The following is a 14,939-nucleotide window of genomic DNA, read 5'->3' on the forward strand; positions in this document are numbered from 1 at the left end:
CTATGAAGGCAGATTTTTGAGAAAGTCTATGAAACAATTTCTTAATTGAAGATACAGAAAAAAATTTTTGCGGGGGGGGGGGGGGGGTATCTTTGATTTAATTTGTGCGCAGACCCATATTTTTTCACACGGCTTTCAAATTTAGTGTGGGAACAGTACTATTCAGAATGGAAAATAGAATTTAAAAACAACAATTAGACAACCAGATGAGTTTTGAAAAGACTAATTGAAAACTAGCATTTTTTTTTCAACAAACATTTTAAATAACTTTCAACACATATTTTAAACAAAAAGAATCCAAAATCAAAAATTGTAACAGAAGGCTTGGATGATTAGTCTTAATTTTTACCATGCTTCAAATACAAAATTGCTAAAATTAATCTGTGCTTACCATTTTATTTTTTAACATTTTCAACAACTTAGTCAACAACTTTTAAGTCTAGCATTTTATTTTAAAGAATTACTTGGTATTCATCTGTAATAAGATTCATGACTAATATAATGCTAGTTTACCATGCAGACTATTAAAACATTTGAAATTTTATGGAAGGAAGCACATTATTTAATTCAATTATATTTCTCAACATAACTATCCTACATTTAGTTATGTACGTATAATTTTAAGTACGCCATCAAACTTTCAATAAAACAGAATAATGGTTGTATCTAATAGTAGAGTTAAATAGTCTAGCTGAGCATTTTTCAGAAAAATTCTAAGAAGCCACTTAAATATGAATAATGATTTAAAATTAAATTAGCTCTAAAAAACCATTCAATAGTGCAGAGAAACTAATTAAAACCAACACTTACCTGCTGTTTTTGATATGCTGAAAATGTTTTATCAAAATCATTCAAATCAATTTCTTTATACAACTTTGTATCATCTAATTCTTCCCATACAGTGCCTTCTAATTTACTCTATAATAAGAAGAAAAGAAACCATATTACTACCGAACTCTAAAAGAAAGCAAAATTGTGAAACATAAAAAATATTTTAGTCATACATACTTCTGGTAATTTGCACCAGTTGAAAGATTTCAAAGGATTAGAGGGTTGAGGTATATTTTTCATCATATTTTTAGAAATTGGTTTATCCGTTAAGGACCCTGAAAAAAGAAAAGAAATAGTAAGGTAAAATTAAAACACCATGCTACACATTTTTCATACATATATAAATCTAAAAAGTAGATAAAAGCAAACTTCTTTCCTGCTTATTGATGTCCTATTCAAAAAGACATTAAACATTGGTCTTTCAAAGAATTAATAATAACAAGGAGTTTATTAAAAACAATAAATAAACAAATAAAAAGAAAAAAGTAGAGAGACGAAATTTTCTTATAACATCTTTTTAGGGAAATTAGTTATCATAAGTACAGATAGGTTATTTCTTTAAACCAATCAAATTATTATTTAAAAGATATTTTTTAAGCAAAAAAAAAATGTAACTGAAAAATCTTAACAGCATATGCAATATACCACCTTAATATTAATACTTTTACTGTAAATACTTATTGCTTAATATTAACATTACTATTGCAACATATTAGGTTTGCTGTTGGAGTAAACTATAACTAATCTGATTTTTAATAGAAACTTGAAGCCAAATATTTCAGTGAAGATATACACATACATGAAAAAAGGTGAAATATTTTTTACAAAAGGCAAGGGAACACAAAACAAAGTGATATGAAAAGCTTTGAACTGGGGTGGAATTTCTCCAAAACAAAAATTCAAAATAAGTAACAATAGTAGGGGGAAAAAAACACTTCTGTTTGCAAGCCCTTAATATGGACAATAATGTACAAGGAGTGTGAATAGCAAAATATAATTTGCTTGATTCAAACTTTGACAAGGCCAGGGGTGCTGCTATACTAGACTTGTTTTTCAGCTAGTTTGGGAACAGCAAAATTACTTTTTTTTTATGTAGAAGATTATTTTTTTTTTTTTGAAGTAGAAAAATTTATGCTGTAAAGCAGTAATTAGTGACTTAATTTCAACACAAAACTTTAAAAAATATATTTGGGAGCAGAATTTATAGGTTATAAAGTAGGTATTAAAAAAGCTCTTTCCTTTGCTTTGTTTGCAAAACGCAATATTTTCTGGTATTTCTTACAGGGTTCAGAATCAAATCATTAAATAAAAAGGGAGGAGGGAGAAATTCTATGCCTTTTTAAATGTATTTCACAGCATTAAATTTTCGATATAGAAACAAAATTGTTACATTTATTTTTAACTAAATTAAAAGGCGATGTCAAGTTAAATTTTCAATCTAGATCAATCAATGCTTTAATAGGAAACATCTATAGATTATAATTATGATGATAAAAACAATTATTTACCTTTGAAAAATTGAATTTTTTTTTCAAAGAGACCTTAAAATATTGCTTTTTACTGCATAGTTAGTATGTGTTGCACCATTGTGCACTATAATCATGTTTACTTATGAGTTGTTTGAAAAGGAAAAAAAAGAAAAAGAAAACCTTAGTAGGAAAACATCGCCATCTTTGTACCAGCAATATCACACATATAACATGAAGAATAAATAATTCCTAAAAGTTTCATTGCTTTAGTTCAAATATTTAAAAAGTTATGAGTGGTTTTAGGACATGCTCGTTATGTGTTCTTATGCAAAAGAAAAACTTTAATTTGCTTTTTCTCGATGATGACTTTTTTGTGTTTTCATGTCATTAGAATCCCTAAGGATTTTTCTCTATTAAAGATACAGCGTTAAAGTAATACTTTTTGCAATTGGGATAACATATTTGACAAAACTGTGCATTTGATAAGCATTTTATAAATTACTCAAATGTTTAGAGCAAGTTAAACCTTTAAAAACCAAATTAAAAATAAAAAATAAAAAACCTTTGATTTTTTACATAATTAATCACAGAAAATTTTCTAACGAACTCATAAGCAAATGAATGCACAGATTTTTAGAGATGATTACAGTGATCGTTTAGCAAAAAACTTTTTTAAAATTGGTGCAAAAATAAAAAAGCCTTAGGGATTTTAAAAAATTGAAAAATTCCTCTTTTTTTTGAATTTTTTAAAAAAGTAGGCAATATTTTTAAATTTTTAAAATAAATTATTGATTAAGAAATAAGTATGTATGTTATGGTTTCAAAGAAATATAAAATTTACTTAAGTTAAAAAAAAAATGTTTGAAAGGTACTGTGACCCCTTAAAACTTTAAGGGCCTTTAACTTAAAAAAAAAAAAAAAACTATTTTCAAGGCCCTAAACCATATTTTTAAACAAGCAAGAACATTTAAGACATACAAAAACCTTGTTTGTTACATTATTTCAGTAAAAGATATAAAAAAAGATAATTTCAAATTTCTTTTTATGCATAAATCTATCTACATTCTAAATTAATATCTTTGTTCTATTTAATTTAAAAAGGCTAAATAGTACCTGAGAGGGCAATGAACATACTAGAGGTGTTTTGAAATAAAGAAAATTAAGTTAAATAAAAGTTGAAAACATTGTTTAAAAGGAGTTAAAGTGAAAAAAAATCAAAAAATAAGCTAGAGGTAGATTATTCTTTAACTAGTTGAAAACCAAAATATAAAAAACTGTTTGTACACACCAAAAAAAAAATTTCAGCTTAAAATTGCACACAAAAAATTGTATTCCATTTTAGTTCAGCTGTCAAACAAGTAGGAACTATTCAAAATACTTTAGATTTTTCATCATCCATTGTCACAGTTTATGACTGCAATCATATTTTTAGTATTATATCTTCAACTTGTTGATGGTACAAAAGAGTTGCTTCGTTTATCATTTTATATTACTATAGTAGTTATTAGTTGCAAAAAGCATTAATTTTACTGTACGAAAAGGGTTTAATCTATCTTAAGCCCAATTATATTGAATTTAATCCAAGCCAAAAAACACAAACTTATTCTATCATTTAAGTTAAATAACTAATTTATTGCACACATTTTTGTAGAAACTTTAGAAATATTTCATTATTTTTACTGAATTGAGTTAGAAAAAAATTCATTTGCTGCTTATTCGTGTTGCATATTGTAATGTTTTTTTTTTTTTTTTTTTTTTTTGCATTTACTCAAAATTGCCATACTTGTGATTCACCTCTTTGAATCACTCTCTTGAACACTCCTTTTCATTCAACAAATGGAACAGCTTATTGGAAAAAAATAACAAGGATTAACATATACTTTATAAATTTTATCTGCACAAAAGTAAAGTTCAAATATACCAATACGTAGTGGGGGTGGAGGAGGAGGTCCTGGTGGTGCTGGAGGTGCATTAGTAGTAAGTGCATGTGGAGGTGGTGGTGGAGGAGGAGGACAAGGTACAATTCCAGTTGGCCTAATGCCAGCCTTTGCATCATCTGATAAGCATCCTGCTTTAGCCAAGTTCTCAACTTGTGTTCTTTGTTGCTTCTCAACTTCTAACTATTGAAGAAAATATTTTTGTTAAAAAACATAGGAAATATAAGTCTAAAATAAAATTTTAAAATAATCTAAATTTCATTTCAACAGGGTGGCGACAGGAACTGTGAAAAAAAGTTCCCTGACTTTTCCCTGTTTTCCCAGATTAAGTTCACCAAAATTCCATGATTTACGTTACCGATGATAGTGGTTTTGTTTCATTGCTCTACTTGAAATCCATTGCATGTTTGTATAAAATGCAGTATTTTAAACGTTTTAAGTTGTGTAAAGTTGTTGAACTAAAGATGTATTTTAAAAAAATGCTACTTTTTTAATAAAATGGTAAAAAAAAACACACACACAAGACAATTTTTGGGGGAGGAGGGAACCTACAAAACAGTATATTAATTTTTATACAATGGAAAGATTATAGAAAATTATAAAAAAAAACTTTACTTCCAGAAACCACTTAGCATAAGAATTTTAAGAAACTATTAAAATTACTCTTAAAAACATATGCGTATTTATGATAGAACTAAAAAGTAATTGAAATTATTTTGAACTAAGTTTTCAAACAATATAAAAATTGTTGCAAGAACAACAAGTAATAGTGAAAGAATAGAAGTAATGTAGTTATTCTTATATAACTAATCTTATAACTAGTCTAATATAATCCTACTATATCTAATCTATTAATTATCTAATATAATCTTATAACTAATCTTATATAACTAATTCTATAATCAAGAACATAGGTTTCAATGAATGAATACAGCATTTTAACAATAAAAAAATAAAGATATTTACTTAAGTACCTAAGTTGACTTTATTTCAAATGATTTCAGTATGTAAGGAAAAAAATCTTAGATTGTTTTTGTAGCAAACAACTTTGAAATGCAAGAAAAAAAAAGCAATTAGTTAATTTCATAATATATTAAAGAAGAATACAACTTGGTTATAAAATTAAAGAATTACTTAAGTCTGAAGAAAAGAAAACCTTCATAATCTGCGGTGACAACAAATAGTATAACGGCAAAAAGCAAAGTTTTTTTTTATTGAAAGTTCAATTTTAGCAATTAAATTAAAAACACGAAGAAGTAATAACTTTTAAGCTTTTATAGTATTAATTCAAAAACCAAAGATTTCTTCTTGAAATCGTGAATACTGTACTTAATTACTTCGAGACAATGGAATAAAGGCAAAGGAGGTAAGGCATTGAAGGATTCCTCTTTGCCTGTATGGTAGTTTATTTTACGTAGCATTGAAAGCGTAAAAGGAAATTTCAAGCTAGGTAAAATAAACAACCTAACAGACACAGAAACAATCTTAAGAAGTTCATCCTGTGGTTAATAAGTAAGATTCAATACTTTAACGTTAAGGAAAAAAGATGCACAAATATGCAGCAGTGTATAATCGCACCTCAATAATTTTACCTTTTTTTGAACAGATAATTGGTGGAAAATGCAAAGGGAATTAAAGTACTTAATTTTGTAAAGCAAAAAAAATATTTTTTCTTCATAGAATCAATTTTCCCTGATTTTTTGTTATTTTTTCAAAATTCCCTGATATTTCCCTGATTTTTCCCTGATGAATAAAGTTCCCTGACTTTTCCCTGATCTCCCTGATTTCCCTGATCTGTCGCCACCCTGTTCAATGTAAAGTGCAAGTGATAATAAAAAAACAGTTTTTTTATCTGTGTGTATATATGGAAGCTTTGAATTCTAGTGATTTAAAACATTACAAGTTTTAATGATGAAATAAATAAATTTTTAAAATATATTAAAAAACCCTAAAAGCCCAACCCCCCTCCCCATTTTCAAAACAAAACTGATCAATTACAGACTGGGGGAGGGGGTTATAATCAAGATTTTGTTGAAAAATTAGCCAAAAAGATTGTTTTTTGTAGTATTCATTTAAGAATACAGAAAAGAAATAACAAGAAAAAAATAGTTAATATTAAACAAGAATTATAAACAAATTAATAAAATCCTGTCATAATTTTCTAGTAGTAATAAATTGCATGGGGGCACCATTTTTTATTGAAGAAAGGATTTTGCACATTAAGTTGTCGAAACCCAAATATTACATCGCTTGAAAATGCATTATGTATGGAATGTAATAAGATTACAATAAAAGAAGCAAAATCTTATTCTTGTTTCAGAATAGAAGCAAACCCTTATTCTTGTTTCAGACTAAAAGTGAAAATCTCAATCACAACAGCAAATTTGTTACAAAAATTGTAACTTTGAAAGCTCTGCTTTACAAAACTTGGGATTGTAAAAAGAAACAAATCTCACACAAGATTTAGTAAATTATACAATTTCGATCTTAAGCTGATTAAATTACTTTATTCCGCACAACTATTCGACAACACATTTTCAAAATGACATTGCATTGAACCGTTCATTTTCACAAGCCAGAACGAAAATGTCCGTTCTAAAATGAATAAAAAGCAGTATACTTACATGAATTTCTTTTGTAATCATATAAATTTCTTTTGTAACAAATACGAAAAAAAAAAAAGACACCATCAATAGCATAAAAAGGCATCTAGACAATTTAAAAGGAATAAATTGCTGAAACAGTTTTTTTTTTCATTTGCACATTTTTGTGCAAGATTGTTTTCTTCTTTTGTTTAAATCATATTCTTTCCTTTTTTTTTATAAAAGAAAACCTGCACATGTAGGGGGAAACTAAAACTGAAAAACACTTGCCAAGTGATGCTGAAAAAACGTTCACCTTTTTTTTAATACTTTCTTTAAAGGAGTGGCAAATGGAAGACAACCAGAAAATTTTCAGGGGAGGAGGAGGTATATTCAGGATTATAAAAGTAAAATGATTCCACTTTCGACAAAAAAAAAGGGAGGGGGTAAAATGAAATATATTATTTCTCAATGGTTCTTTTTTTTTTGGGGGGGGGGGATATGCTATAACTTTCTTAATACTTCATCAAACTTCAAAAGTAAGATATCCTTTTAAAGATTTTTTCACTGCTAAAAAAAAAAGCTCACTAAAAAAAAGTCACATTTTTGGTTTTGTTTAAACAAATTTAAAAACAAGTTTTTCAATTAATTCTGTTGAGTGCGAATGATTTGCATGGGTCAGCTAAATTATATTGTTATAAATAGTGCTTTCAGTGTGTAAATATATGTGGTCAATTGCAAAAGAATAAATAAAACACCTGGAACATTAATGCATACCAATAAATTTAATTCATTTATTCTGTATTCCAACTCAGCAATTTTTTGATTAGCTTCTAAATGGCCTACAGTTTCCTTCTCCAACTTAACTTTTGTTTTATTAAGGGTGGATTGGAGATCTTCCTGCAATTAAAAAAATAAATTATGTTTGTGTGCCTAAAAATATTTAAAGAAACATATAAAAAACATAATATCAAAAATACATAATGGAAAACAATAATCTTGTATATTTGCCTTTTCCTGTATCTGTTGCTCCAACTCTTGTTCTTTTTTAGATAAATGACAAGTTAATTCTGTATTTTCTTGCTCTAGAGTTTGAGCTCTGCTCTTTGCTTCCCTAACTTCATCTTCAGTAGCAAGCCTTTAAAACAGAGAAATATTATTTAACACATATGCTTATTATACATTAAAGCATTTTCATTAAAGATTATAACATAAGGGATGTAAGAGGCAAAATTAAAAATTTGGAGATAACCAGTACACATGGTAGGTGAACCTCCCCTTTGTCTTGGGGCAAGAGATGGTACTAGTAGTCCTGGTAGTTGCTGCTATGCAGCATGATTTAGAAAAAAATTCAATGAAAGCCTACCTAGGAAGTTATCTTCAAACGTATTTTATTCAAAACTTGAAAATGTCCACTTACATCCCTTTGCTTCCTACTGCTTCATATGTGCATACATACATAACTTAAAGATTTGCATCACAAAACTATTCAAGTTACATGCATTAGTAAGAGCTTATAAAGTATTCTAAATATTTTATTTTGAAGATTGAAAAGAACTCACAATTGTACGATTTCCCTGACATTAATGGCAACAGGCGAATAATCTGGGTTTTCACCATTTTCACCTTGTAAAACAATTTGTTGAACTATTCGATCAAATAACAACCAGTGCTGAGAACATGTACTGTAATCTACTAAAAGAGAAATTTAACTTTAATACAGACTAACATAAATGCAGCTACAAAGTAATTATGCTAAATTAGAAATATAATTATAGAATAGCATCATTATTATTTTTGTTCAAAATTCAAATCAACATATATCAAAATTTACTCACAAAAAGATATTTTAATTTCCTAACAAGTCATTGTAAAAGAAAAATAAGGAAACACATTGTATTTTGATCACAAAATATGAACTCTTAACTATCAAAAGCAAAAACCTTTTAATAAAAATTTGTACCATAATTCATCAAATTTGTTAATGATTTCAAATGATGCTCAGAAAAACACAACAATGAGAAACAAAAACTGAATTTTTTGTATCTGTTTGCACTATGCCATAAATGGAAAAACAAACTGTTACGAGATACATTATTTTTTCCAGGAGAGCGCCCTACTTTGAAACATGAAAATATCAATAAAAGAAGGAAAATTCATGCAGTGTACAACGAGTGCTTTACAAATATTGATTTAAACATGAGTCATTTCAAATTTCAGAGCAAGCATAGGAGACTGGAGTTCATATATTTGCTGTCTTCGAGATGAAGTGACAGAAAAGCAGGATAAAATCATAAATATGATATGAATGCTGTGACACAGGCTAAATATCAGAACACAACCACCAAAACTGCTTACTAGAAATTTAAAAATAAGATGAGCGAAAGCAGATATCCAGGCCAATAACTTTTTTTCTTCACTAATGAGTGATCCCTCTAAAAAATAACTTGTATGACGATTTCCATGATCTACAGAAGCACTTGACATTTCCCAACCTTAATTGTCATATATGAATTATCTTGCCACTTGTTCTTAGTTTATTAATAAAACTGATTTGTATTGCATGTAAGTCAAATAAAGCTATTGTTTATAACATCTCTTTAAATAAATACAAAAATGGTTTTGCACATTTATGACATTTCAATATTGTGAGCACATTATTTTAAAAAGAAATACTGAATTAAAAGTACTGAGAAAAGGAGATGATCCTAGGAGGTAACAATCATAAGTGAGCATAAGCAGAAAAACAGAATATTAGGATTGGTCTTATAATACATTAATGTATAACATGTGGTATGTAATCTTGAAAATAAGAAACAAAACTCTTACTAAGGAGAGCAGTAATGGAATAGATGGCACGTATGGGGGGGGGGGGGGAACAGTCCACTCACTTCAAAATTAAGGAAGTCTTGCCCCCTCACTTTTCAGAGTTGAAAATTAATGATTGATTGAAAAATGATTTTTTATTGAGTGAAATTATTTATTTCCACATGGAGCTTTGCATTGTAAGGGGGATGTCTACCGCGGCCATTTGCTCTCATTTTTGAGGCCATATATCATATTTTTTAGAGTGAATTAATCAGTAACAATAAAATCCTAATATATAGCCAAACTTTTGCAAAAAAAAAAGCTTCAAGAGTGCTGCTCCCTAACCCCCTTACATCTTGGATCACTACTTTTTGTTGCACCACTCACCAATAATAGGGGGGATTCGGGGAAACCTCCCAGAACCTTTTGTTGTAATACACAAAGCCAATTCTAATAGGTTAATAATATGTTTAGACATGTAAGGATTGTCATAAGAAAAAAATTCTTACTTCCCACCCTCCTCTACCAGCAAATTCTGGCTTGTTATGACGAAAGTTCCTCCAAGAGTGATGTGCAAGTGATACTTTATAGAATACCAACCATTGTCAAAAATATCAGTTTTGGGAAAAGTGGTCATTGAGTTTGTTAATCTTTTTCTGGTTCTAACGTTGATGCAAAATTTTGAGCATTACTAGAGGTTTTCTCATGCTTAATTTCGAATGTACATGCAACTTTAAATTATGTTACATGCATTTATACTTGAATTACAAGTTGAGTTGGTTGTTTCAGCTCTAAGTACAAATACTGATTGTTGAAAAAAAACCAAAATTATAAAAGGCAAATAATGTGATATTACTATAACTGAATACAAGGGCGGTGCATCTTGTTGCTTGTTGTTGCACAGAAACGTTTACTACTTGGTTCCATAGATTTAAATCATAAACTAACTTCAATCAAAATCATACATTGGTTATTCTTGCTCCAAGGTACAGATATAATGCGTGCAATTTTAACAAGAATAAGATAAGATTCAACTGACAAATTTTTGTTGAGGGATGTAGTGAAAATAAACTGAAAATTTCAAGCAACAAACATCAATTTATTCATGAAACAAGTTTACTAATAACATCAAAATTTGCCATTGTATACAAATTTTGAAGATATTTGGCTCAGTCATTAGTCCAAAATAAATTATGAACAATCTTCTTTGCATAGTTAAAATGTGTACTAATATCTTTGCATGTGGAATATAAACTACTATGTTTACAGCGTGGGTTGTTTTTGTATTTAAAAAAAAAAACTATAAGCTTAAAAACAAATTATCCCAAGTTCTTAAGGGTTGCATACACTGCTAAAAATGATACTAAACAAAAAGACAATATATGTATCCTAATATGAGTAATATACATATGTTAGGAACATTGTGATTTATTCAAAAAATTTTTTTAATCATTAACTTACATGGCAGCTGTATACAATGATATAACAAAGATAGGAAATGAGGATATGCAGGTGTGTGCGAAATTTTTTTCTTCAGAACTTCTACCATGCTACTAGCACTCTTTGTATCAATGTGTGTCTGAAAATGATTAAAATATAAATTTACAAAAGCTATTCATAAATTGAATAAGATGTAGAATGAAATAGTTTCTTTGAATCAAGAGTCAAAAAATTATTTTATACACAGGCATAAGAATTATTGCTCAAAGGCAAAATATCAAGCATTTAATAAAGAACTCAATGATGAGCTTTAGAGTAGTTTTTCTCATTAATTTCATAGGTCAATTTTTGCACAGAAATCCAACAACCCAATTTTGGTAGTAATTTGCAATGTACTCAAATTTTTACACCATTAATACATTATGATAGATACAGACAGACAGTTGAAACACTGATGTTAAGACTATCAATTTTAACATTATGTAAGAAAGTATCAAATTCTTTCACATTAATAGATTTCACTGTTAAAAGAGGAAAGTAAACTATGTGATAAAAACCCCTTCAAAATGCTTCTGAGATCATTCTTGCTGATTCTTAAGTGAAATGATCCCTTAAATTCAAATATGACCAGAGTTTTTCCCCATCACATCCCACTTTTGAAAATGGAAACCCCCCCCCCCCCGGACCATTTTTTTCAGTCTTTGACAGTTTCATAGCCATTATTTTTGTTTGGAGGGGAAGGTATTTATGTCAGGATATTATACAAGGATTTATATCAACCATTAACATTCTTCTGAGGGGCTAAAGAGGTGTAAAGTTTAAAAGCATGAACATTCAAACTGAAAGCAAGTTGGGAGACTTATGGAAGTATTCCTCCACCCCCTAAAATATTTTTAAAATCATCAAACTTGTCTTTTTTTTCTCTACGTGTTTGTTTTACAATTTTTTCACTTTTTATCAGCATAAAATCAGAAGGTAGCACTCACACTTATGAGCCTCTATTATGCCCCTCCACTGAGTCTTACTCCTATGAGAATATTAATGCTATACTCAAGGGCAGATCCAGCTTCTGCTTTTGGAGATGAGACCATCAGAAAGGGGGTTCAAAGTGCAATTTTCGGGTAAAAATAGTGGGTCTGGGACAAATTTTCTGAAATATAAGCCCAAAACACTGATTTAGGCTATATTCGGTCACTTAAAGGAGAAGGGGGGGGGGGATCAAGACCCTCTCTCCCTGGATCTGCCCCTGGCTATACCAGCATTATTATATATTTAAATTTCTGAAGCACGTTAACAGTTAATATAATGCTTCTTTCCCCTCAAAAAAAAAAAAAAAAAAAAAAAAAAAAAACCAGCTATAAAACTGTAAAAAACTGAAAAAAGTTGGGGGCAGGGGCTTGATGGGGAAGACCGTAAGGTCATACTTGAGGTTTAAGAGGTTATTTAACACAAGAATCAGTAAGAATGATATCAGGAGTATTTTAAAGGGGTTTTTTGGCTATGCAGTGTTAAATAACGATTTAGCAAAAAAAAATTATGTGATGTTATTTCAGCTATGTTTTATGAATAGTTATCAATATTATTTCTGTCATTTTAAAGATTATTTAATAACATTAAGTTTCCTCCATTAATGCAAGCATGTTTAAATGTAAACTTCTAGAAGAATTTAAAAAAATAGAAAATGATATTAGATGAAAAGTTAAAATGGAAATAATCTTACACATTCAAACTTGCGAGCCATTTCTTTTTCATCTTCATTACGAACCATTTCAAAAATGTCCAAATGCCTAAAAACAGTTTAAAATTAAAATGATAAATTATAGATTCTAACTAGTATTAACTGGAAAGTAATATTTTTAAGTTAAAAATTATGGTCTATTGCTTTCAGATTAATGAACTTAAACCTATGTGTACAAGTTCTACAATGATCCACACTATTTAAGTACAAATTTTAACTTTGTGTTATAAAATAGAAAAGTGCACAAATATATTAAACAATGCAAAACATTTTGCACTCAAGTCTAATTTTGTAGCTGCTATCAAAACAAATGTAAAATTAATAAATAAATATACAATAGCTTTATTGCTAGTTTAAATTATTTCAAACTGCTCATATGAAAATTTTCACATTTTAAAGGTTTTAGAAACAAGATTTTTCTTTTTCTGTCCAAAACAGAATAACTGTTGCATAATCTTAAAATTTTAATGTAGCAACTGCATATAAACAATAAGATAAATACGTAAAAATAGAAGAAATGTTTACTTAAATACCACAGAAATTCAAATCACATTTCATTACAGAAATGAGGAAAATAACTCATATTAAAGTAACATTATACATTTGAATCATTAAACATCCATATTCACAGCCTAGAAGTGACATTTGCGGAAAATATCATACGGAATTATAGGAATCTCTCGAAAAAAATATAGGGATTTTTACAAAAACATAGGAATTTTTTGAGTAAAACATTACAGGAAGTACTATTGCAATTTTCAAAAAGGAAAATTAATTCTAAACTTTTACATGCCCATATGGCTGCTCTAGTTCAAGACATTCTTTAAAAGGATCAATTTAAAATTTCTATATTACATGTAGAGTAATTTATGCTTTATCTATTTTTACACTGAGATATGCTGTATTTCTGTTTGCTCGCTCTGATTTCATTTTACTTGGTATATTTCAAATATTACAGAGTGGGGGAAAAAAGTTTCAATGTTCTTCTCAAAATAGTAATTTTTAACAATATTAGTATTGTACAAGAGCAGCTATGTATATGGATATACATTTAAGATTGAAAGAAGGCATGTAGATATCTATATTTTAGAGTAATTAAAAAACTGAAATAATTATCAAATAAGGAGTGGAGATGTGCCAGCATTACTCAAAAATATCATTTTTCATATCTTTTTATGAAAAATTATCTGTATTTGATTACAAGCAAGTTTAAATTTTGGGTCAAGAATGAGAACATGATTTTTAATTCATTTTTAGTGATAATCCACTTAGTGAGAAGCTTCGAGTATGGTTTTCTTTCTTTATTTGTTTTTTTATAATTTTAGGTTGTTTCAGAATATATTCTTGATTTAGTGCAGGTGCTTAATGATTTAAATTATTGTTTCCTTCATTCCCATGCACATTAAATTATACTCAAAAAAAATTGCATCAACAATAGTTTGAAAACAATGTATCAATGATTTATCTTGCACAATAGAACATATAATTTGCAGTTTCCTCATCTGATCATGAAAAACCTGGAAATTCCAAATCCTTTTAAGGGGTTGTGAAACCTAAACTGTTGAAGGTAATGAAAAATCTTTTTCATGCTTTCTTAAATATAGAGAAAGAACTAATAAACTAAGTCTCATTACAATCCAAGATTATGGGCGTTAAATTATGTTCTTGATTGATTTAACTCAACATCAAAAATAAAGTAAAGAAAAAAATAAACTACTGAAATAAAGAATAAAATAAGCAGTTTTAAGAGAGTATATGTTGGAATATCACCCAACTTCAAAAGTATTTTAAAAATTTGCAGAACATTAACTAGCATAGATGGGTTGCTTTGCTTGCAAAGCACTTCATTTACATGACTCAGAGGTATCTGCATCGCTGAAAGCAAATGCATCACAAACACTATCATCATTCTTTCATATATTGGTGCTTATCTGCATTGCCAAAAGCAAATGCTTCATAAACACTATCATCATTCTTTTGTGTATTAGTTCTTAATCTTACTTTTTTTTTTTTTTTTGTACTTTTTGCAATTAGTAACTTTTGTATTTCAAAAAAACTTTAAGTCCTATGAGTACTTATCCAGAGCAGCTATTTTAGGGCAATACACATTAAAAGCTCTCAACATTTAATTTTA

General features: G+C 28.5%; 1 protein-coding gene across 1 annotated transcript in view; it reads right to left on the bottom strand.

Moving 5' to 3' along the window:
- Positions 1-14,939, bottom strand: part of LOC129218484 (disheveled-associated activator of morphogenesis 1-like) — a 58,243-nt gene that overhangs the window by 30,166 nt on the left and 13,138 nt on the right. The window contains exons 8-15 of the mRNA XM_054852769.1: positions 12,788-12,854; positions 11,089-11,206; positions 8,382-8,514; positions 7,831-7,957; positions 7,597-7,719; positions 4,222-4,420; positions 1,009-1,106; positions 811-918 (exon numbers count right to left, since the gene is read on the bottom strand). Of these exons, the coding sequence (XP_054708744.1) occupies positions 811-918; positions 1,009-1,106; positions 4,222-4,420; positions 7,597-7,719; positions 7,831-7,957; positions 8,382-8,514; positions 11,089-11,206; positions 12,788-12,854 (973 nt within the window). The remainder of the gene's footprint in view (positions 1-810; positions 919-1,008; positions 1,107-4,221; positions 4,421-7,596; positions 7,720-7,830; positions 7,958-8,381; positions 8,515-11,088; positions 11,207-12,787; positions 12,855-14,939) is intronic.

Source organism: Uloborus diversus, chromosome 3 (genome assembly GCF_026930045.1).
Source record: "Uloborus diversus isolate 005 chromosome 3, Udiv.v.3.1, whole genome shotgun sequence".
Lineage (NCBI taxonomy): Eukaryota > Metazoa > Arthropoda > Arachnida > Araneae > Uloboridae > Uloborus > Uloborus diversus.